The 8,802-nt window shown below is 42.0% G+C and overlaps 1 protein-coding gene across 1 annotated transcript; it reads left to right on the forward strand.

Annotated features, from left to right (window-relative positions):
* Positions 1-254: 254 nt before the first annotated feature.
* On the forward strand, positions 255-8,710 carry LOC142951717 (testicular acid phosphatase homolog). The gene is made up of 11 exons (XM_076093449.1): positions 255-344; positions 1,509-1,604; positions 2,255-2,341; positions 3,394-3,549; positions 3,811-3,909; positions 5,503-5,598; positions 6,056-6,188; positions 6,457-6,539; positions 6,642-6,748; positions 8,162-8,343; positions 8,567-8,710. The coding sequence occupies exons 1-11, from the start codon at positions 255-257 to the stop codon at positions 8,674-8,676; spliced, it is 1,239 nt and encodes a 412-aa protein (XP_075949564.1). The 3' UTR covers positions 8,677-8,710.
* Positions 8,711-8,802: the final 92 nt, after the last annotated feature.

Genomic DNA, 8,802 nt, shown 5'->3' on the forward strand with positions numbered 1-8,802 from the left:
CATCCATCTTAAAGACTGTTCAAATTGAGTTGACATAAATACTACTACAGCGTTGTAGCATGTGGGAAAAAGAGGAGCAAACATACATATTTTATATGTTATATGACTGGTCTAAAAACACACATTTTACACAACAATTGCCTGACTAACATGTAACTTGTAACTTTTACACTGAAACTTTCAAGACGTTTTTTTTCTCGCTCCTGTAAGCAGGGGAACTCTGGGAAGGAGGTAGAGATCGACCAGTGAAAAAGATGTGGAAGTTCCAGAAAGGTTTGGGCTGTTTACTCCTCCTCTGTTGCGTCTGCTCGACTGAGTGCCGGATGCTGAAGTTTGTCGTAGCTGTGAGTGTGTCCAGTTTCATTTTCCCTCTCTGTGTGCATGATTAACAACGATGACATTTCACATTAAGCTGTCTTACAACATTTTGACGTCATCAAGCCACACATTTTCTTTTCCTAGATCACATACGACTGCACTTTGTCTCTGATTACACTGTATTTTCTGCTCAGTGAAACATTATTATATTTACACATTTCTTTTGAGGAAGGATTATTTTTAGCCTAAACTCAACAGCGTGAGGCGTATCTCACCCAGACACTGCTGCTTCGTTCACAAACTTCTTTGCATATCTTTCTTTTACAGCACAGCTCAATGAACAATTGAAGGATTTCGGGGAAAATCACAAATGTTTTTTCCTATGATGACCATATTACACCAGTGTGTTTGTCATTCATATATATACACACACACACACACACACACACACACACACAACAGACATACTGGAGCTTGACAGCTACTATTTATTATTTATTATTTATTATTAGTTACTAAAGCCAAAGTAAGGATTAGGTTCACTACATGTGGTGTAGTTGTTAAATTGTATTGTTAATTGTCTCATTAATCTGTTTATTATCTTTGTCATTTTAATTTTTTAATGTAAATGTGTAATTTGTTTTACATTTTCTTGTTTAAATGTGTTTTAATGGTCTATATTATTATTATTATTATTATTAAAATGATCCTTTTAATTTGTGTCAAGTTTAGTTTAGGTTAGTTCAGTTCATGTCCAATCTTAGGAAGGTGTTTTGCATCAAAACGACAATGAGTCGTTGAACATAACATTTATCTCCAAAAGCAAACCACAGCTTTGCTGACTTGACTTTGTGGTTTTTACATCCAAATTGTTAATGCTGTTCACGTCACAGTGGTGCCACCAAGAGTGACTCAGATGTATCCATAATCCAGTTTAATCAACATGTGTGTCATGTCACTGCCCAGAAAGTGAGTCTTCAGGTTAATGATACAAACGGAGCAGCTCCAGCATTTGTGTCATCAAAATGACTCTTCTGTGTCTCAAATCCAGGCTGAACTGTCCAAGATCACAGGTTTCTATTCCTGACTTCTGTCTCAGGGTTGATTTTTTCCTTAAGTACACAGTGAAATGGCTGGCACAGCAGCGTGGCGTCTGAATCCATGTGACATTATCTGTTATGACTTTTAAGGTGTTCCGACACGGCGATCGATCGCCTATTGAGTCGTATCCCAGTGATCCTCATGGGGAGAAAGTGTGGGGTCAAGGCTTCGGACAGCTGACTGAGGTACTGGGTGTTACTCTGTGTGTGTGTGTGTGTGTGTGTGTGTGTGTGTGTCACCGTTAACATTTTGTCAAGCAGGATTTGGCCAACAAACAACCAAATATGAAGAGCTTTTAGATGTATATAGTGTATAAAATCCATCAATCCATCAAATTTTCAGGATTACTTAGAAACACAGCAGCAAAACCAAAAACATAACAATAAAACCAAAAACTATTTAAAAAAAATTACTATCATTTTTTTAATAGTTTTGTGTTTTGCACCTCAGGGCCACTATACTGGAGCCAGTGACACGCTAACCATACACGTCCATAGTTCAAAATGCAAATGACTCTTCATACATAATTTGACAAGAAAGTCACTTACAGAGTAAATACACCAAAGGCACACATTAGCTTTGGTGTCACAGTATGTTTCACTTATGATCTGTACGACACAAAATCAGTCAAGTCTTAAAAATGAAAGAAATGCTTGTTGCAGACTTATAATTAAAGTCCTTCCTACTGTGACTTTGTTCTGGCCTGGAGGCCCTGTATAATGGGTGAAATGTGTTAATTTATGTAAATAAGTTGAATTTGATCTTAAATCAGCCAAATCTGTAGCGAAAGGTCAGATTCGACAAAGATTAACATTGCTGGCAATTTTCCTTTCAGCTGGGCATGAAACAACAGTTTGAGCTGGGCAGGTTTCTAAGGAGGCGTTATGGCAACTTTCTCAGTGAGGACTACAACAACAAAGAGGTAGGTGTATTTGTGTATGGAGACATGTATGTGTGTGTGTGTGTGTGTGTCATTTTAGTTTTTTCTGACGTACCCTGAGCCTGTGTGCTTCAGTGTCACCTAATGCTGTTGTTGCGCGTGCCCTCGGCCCAACATCTGAAATCATGTGCAAGCCACCCCCTGTACCAGCTCTTACAACACACACTGAGCTAATGAGCATGACTCATGTTGGTGATATCACTGCCATGGCCTTTATGTGCTGTAACACGTGGGGCACCATGTACACGACAGTTGGCAACACACATGTTGGGCTGCATGTTCAGCATACTGTCATTATTAAGATTACATTTCTGTCTCTGTTTTCTTTACACTCGCCGTCTTCTGTTTTTCTCTCTCTTACCCCCCCCCCCCCCCATCCTTGCGTTCAGTCCTCTCTTCTCCATCTCTTAAATAACACGCAATTATCACAAAAAGAACAGCTCTTCTCAGTACCTGTCATTGGCGATTTGTCGCCCAAGTCTCCGTCAACTTGCACTGTACCTTTCCCCGCGCTGCCATGTCTGTTTTAATTTGACAAAAAGGGGGTAAAAAAAAAAAAGAAGCATTCTTGGCATCACAGGGACATCCAACCTTATCAGCGTGATTTACTGTGTGCAAAAACCTGACACGGGGTGACAGAGAGATATAGATGTGCGAAGGCTGTTGTCAGAAGAGATCACAGTAGGATGGATCTTTTTCCCCCCCTCCTTCTCTCATCCCTTTTGCATCTCCTTTGACTCCCCTTCTCCTCATGTTAAGGGAATACCTCAGTTGACTTACAGTTAACTTGTGATACACTGCTGCTTTGCTGGGTACAATTATTTTTGCATCTTTATTGAATAAATATAGAAACAGATGTATGTGGAGCTCCACTTCCCGAATGCAATCCTTTAGAGTTTCCAAGTGCATTTTCACATTCTACAAAATGTCAGCCGGATTTTCCCATTTAGAAGAACACGGTTGGAATCAATGTCAGGCCTAGTACCAACATATCGAATCATTTTAATGACATGTTCCCTCCATGTTTCCAACAGTTCTATGTGAGGAGCACTGACTACGACCACACTCTGATGAGTACCCAGGCATGCCTCGCTGGGATGTTCCCCCCAACCAGACGCCCGCCTCCCATCGTGCCCCAGTTACTGTGGAGGCCTATTCCAGTGCACACCGTCCCCAGGGCCCAGGACAAGGTGGGCTGCTGAGCCACATCAATACTTCCTTTCACATGGCAGCCACACTCTAAATAGAAACTTGTACAACTTAATCTGAGTCGCTCTCTGTCGCTCTGTGTTGCTGTCTGCATTCGCCTCAGCTGTGAACCTGCCCTGCTGAAATATTCAACTGTTTTAAAGTGTGAAATGAACATATAATTGTGCCCAGAAGACTGCAGTACCTGCAGTGAATGTGCATTATTTCAACTGATGTTGTGCTGTTGTTTTCGACTTCTCAAGCTGTTAAAGTCTCCAGGCAAAGACTGTCCAAGGTTCAGAGCTCTGATGACGGAGACCTTTGAGAGCGAGCACTACCAGAGGTTCCTCAGGGCTCACCAGGTAAGACAAACCACAGAAGAAGACAGTCATCGAAATACACTGTACTGTAACTCATCCTCAGTATCTGTTCTATGACGTGAACGTCCTACTCACAGCTCGGTTTGTAGTAAACATCGCTTTTCCATGATTCATGTGTTAACCACTAAAAGCTTGTTTGCTAGTCTGTTGTTTTTTTGATCATCAGAATCATAGAATTAAAACGGCTGTGAATAATACTTTACCTCACCTCAGATGCTTCTTTTCTGCTTATCCGTGCCTTGATTTGTAAATGAACAAACGCTGTGAAATGCACATTTGTGTAAGAAAGTGACATATATAGTTCACAGTTGCGGGTGCCAACGTTATCGGCACCTCCAGTGGACGTGACAGTTATGCTGCAGACATCATGTCCTCTCAGTGATTTTCTCAGGCACGGTGACTCCAGTGCCTCGAAAAAGCTGCACAGTGCAATCTCTCTCACATTCTCAGAGACGCTAATTAACGCTTGGATTGAATTAGATTAAGAATTACAATGAAAGGGTTTAATTAAACAGAGTCCCATGTGCTTCCTATTAAGGTGGTGTTTGAGATCAGCACAGGGCCTCCTGCATTGAATTTTCACACCCTCTGCTGGAGGCACACTACCTGCAAGTTGGATGCAGTAACCAAAATGGTGCCATTTTTCACTGTGTTGTCTGACCGAAGGTTGAAGTGAGCAACACTGAATCAATACAGAATACAAATCCATTCAATTAACCAACTAACGTCTGCAATTCTGTAGTTATTTACAGTGCATCTGCAGAAACACTCATACAAATGGTAATTTAATCGTTTTTCTTCAAACATGAGTTGAGGGTTGTGATTACAATTTCAAGATACTTGTACTTAACTTGAGTATTTTCATTTTATGGTACTTCACCTCACAACATTTCAGGGGGGAATACTGTACATTTTAGTACACTATCTCGGTCAGCATGTGCTCTTTGGATCAGAGGTGATCCGTAAGGATAATTGCCATTTGCAAATTAATTGAGTTTAGATGAGGATTTTTTTTTCTATATTTTACAGCTGGTTACTATTAAGATTTTACATCACAAAATCACATGATAAGTGTATACAATACAATGTAGTGTTAAAGATGAGTGGGTGTCTGCCTTTTTGATTTCATGACCCCTTCCAAAGAAGTATCGTCTAATTTGAGCCCCATGTCAGATGTTCCCCTCTAAAACTTCTCACAGCTTTTGATTACAATGACTTAAAGATGTGTCATATCATTTACAGAAAAGCAAAACTTGAAGTCCATAATATGCATAACAAAAATCTAATATCATTGATCCCCCTCGTAACCGGCAGATTAATGTTGTTACCCTTTGAAGGCCCCGACCCGCAGGTTGGGAACAACTGGATTAAACTACCAAACTGTATAAAAAGCAGTTAAAACTAGCTCCATCTTGGGTCAACTTCAACAGTAAAATGTTATAATGTGTGATTTTGACTGCTTGTCATCGAGTATTTGTAATGAATTGTTTTGATACTTTTACATGAGTAAAGGATCTGAATATTTCTTCCACCACTGGTTGAATGTAATGTTCTCACCTTTTCTGCACATTGCAGTACTTTGTGGACGGACTTTCCAACCGCACTGGCTACCCCGTCTCCAAACTGGTTGGCAAAAAAATATGGAGGGTCTACGACACTCTTACCTGTCAGGTATCCTTGATATTTCACACATAGACACACACAAACACAATTATACTCTCTGTGTTCCGCAGTTTACAAATGCTTCAATTACTCATCAAAACACCAGCAGTGAGAGTCAAACAGAAAGAGGGGAAAGAGAAGGGATCAGTTTTCTTCAACACTTCAGAGAGATGGAGAGGGGGCTGGAGCGTGGGGAAATCATTTTTATACATACAGTAAGACATGAATAGGACAACATATTGAAATGATAATTAAAGCGTTATGAGATGGGTGGATTCTAGGCTGAATACGCTCATTCACACTTGCAAAATGAGCATCTGTTATCTTCAGACCGGCTCTAAAAATAGCCTTGGATGATAGAAACGATGAAACACGGCCATTTAAAACCCTTTTGTTTGGGATTCATGTGTTGTGTAATGTGATTATTAGCGGGATGTATGGTAGTGAATGTTATTTTCTTGTGCAGCGGATCCATAACTTGACTCTCCCACGCTGGGCCACCCAAGATGTTCTGGACACCCTGAAGAGAATTGCATCATTTGAGGTCATGTACAGCATTCTCAGTCACAAGCGCAAAGAGAAGGCCAGGCTCTCGGGAGGTGAGGATTCCCATTAGAGGCAATTCACATAGAGCGATGTTATCAGAGTAAAAAAACAAATCTCAGTGTATCTAATGTGACTGCTGGCAGAGGCTTTGTTTATGCCTCAGACAGTGCTGGGCCGGGCCTCCCCAAAAGCACATTAGCACATATGAGCTAATGGGACAAAGATGTTCACAGCGCTAAGACATGATGCTCTGTAAGGTCAAAACGAGTGTGTTGGTGGGAAAATGTATTTGCACTGTTGACACTTATGTTAATTCACCAGGGGTGCTGCTGAATGCCATTCTGAGGAATTTCTCCAGGGCTGTAGAGCAAGGGAGCACTCTCAAATTCATTATGTACTCAGCTGTAAGTTCAACGTTTGGGCACAAACACACATTCCTAATCTATCGTGCAAACCGCTGTTTCACATAATGTATCTCCTCCCTCCCTTGATGTTTCTCGTTCCAGCATGACTCTACCCTCATCACCCTCCAGGCGGCTCTGGACGTGTACAACGGCCTTCTTCCTCCTTATGCTGCCTGTCAACTCTTTGAGTTCTACCAGGAGTATGATGGGTAATGACGCCCTGCCTGCCCTTTGCATATTTAATTTCACTATCTAGGTCAGATGTTCCAGCCATATTTTGAGCAATCGCATTCAACTGTTTAGCCGCACCAAACCATTTAGGTACATTACTGTTTTTGCTTTTCAATTCGATAGAAATATGGGAGCCATCCAGGACTGCAATAGCCAAATTAGCACATGAAACAAACATCATTTACATAACCTCCTACTTGACCTCAATGCAACCTTTGAAACCAACCTCCTCTCCCTTCTTGAGTCCTCCCTCCATATCACTGGCACAGCCCTCTCCTGGTTCCAATCATACCTCTCCGACCACCAACAGCTCATTAGCATCAATACATTCAACTCCAGTCTCTCAAGGTGTCCCCCAAGGTTTGGTACTCGGTCCCCTCGTCTTCATCCTCTACATGCTTGGTAACATCATACGCCACCATGGTCTTCATTTCCACTGCTATGCTGACGACACCCAGCTCTACATCTCCACCAAATCCATCACCCCCACCACCATCACCAACTGCCTCACAGATATAAAGACCTGGATGCAAGCCAACTTTCTCAAAATCAACAGCGACAAATCTAAAATCCTCATCATCAGTCCCAAACCACTAAACAAATTCCACCACAACTTCTCCATCTGCATCGATGGCACCAGTGTTCCTGCTTCAACACATATTCGTAACCGTAGTATCCTTTTTGATCAAACCCTCTCCTCCTCGTCCACGCCTTCATCACCTCTCGACTGGACTACTGCAACGGCATCCTGTACGGCACATCCACCAAAATCATCAACAAACTACAATGCATCCAAAACTCAGCTGCCCATCTGCTTTCCCACTCCCGCACCAGAGATCACATCACCCCAGTCCTTCAAAACCTCCACTGCTCCCCATACAGCAAAGAATAGTTAAAGATTCTCCTCATTACATACAAAGCCCCTCACAACCATAGCCCCTTCATACCTTTCGGACCTCCTGCACCGACACACTCACACCCTCAGATCCACCGACGCCAACCTCCTTACCCCCCCTACTCTGTCCAAGCATCGGACCTGGGGGGACAGGGCCTTCTCCATCGCTTCCCCCTCCCTCTGGAACTCTCTCCCCCAGCACCTCAGACATTCTCCGTCACTCGCCACTTTCAAAACTGCAATTAATACTCGCCTATTTAAATCTGCTTTTATCCTGTGATGCTAGTTATGAATATTTTTGTTTTGTTTCTTACTGTTATAATATCATCTCTCTGCCTTGTTTGTATTGTTATTGATTTTATTGTTTCTGTTTTTAGTATGCAAAGTGCCTTTGAGCACCTTTTTAAAGCGTTATACACATAAAATGTATTATTATTATTATTATTATTATAACACTTAACACAAGTGTGTGTCATCTCACTGTGTTTTCCCCCAGTTCCTATTCTCTGGAGCTGTATTACCGCAATGACTCCTGGCGCGACCCTTACCCCAACCCTGTGGCAGGATGCAACAGGTTGAACCCCTGCCCTTTGTCCACGTTCACTGAGCTGGTGCGGGACGTGGTGGCAGAGGACTGGGAGGCTGAGTGTGGGTTCAGGACCAGATTGTCAAGGACAGGTGAAGAAGTGAAATTTGATATATTCTCATGACTTCTATTTCAACAAATATGTTTGGCCTTGTTAATGCATCACTGCAATATGTTTATTCCTGTATTTACTTTAGGGACCAGCCAAGCGGATTTTCAGCACAAACTGTCTGATTTAAAAATATCATGTTTTTTGGAAATCTTCCAAATGTTCCATATTCACATTCGCCTAAACAGGATTGTTGTCTCCCACAGGTGTCATAACAGCTCTTGCAGTGGCTGTCGGTCTCCTGGCAGTGGCGCTGTTGTTCAGTATAGGAGTGGCAATCCACAGGAGGAGAGCGCACTACTCCAGGGAGGTGTAGTGCAGACGACTGTCACACATGTGCCAAAAATACAGAGAGGTGCTTCTCTAATAATAATGTGCCATGTATTTAAAATCTTAGATCCTGATTGGGTGTGTGGAAAGTTTGTGAGCTTCTCTGTATAAT

Source organism: Anarhichas minor, unplaced genomic scaffold (genome assembly GCF_050575085.1).
Source record: "Anarhichas minor isolate MPS153535 unplaced genomic scaffold, ASM5057508v1 ptg000017l, whole genome shotgun sequence".
NCBI classification, from domain to species: Eukaryota; Metazoa; Chordata; class Actinopteri; order Perciformes; family Anarhichadidae; genus Anarhichas; species Anarhichas minor.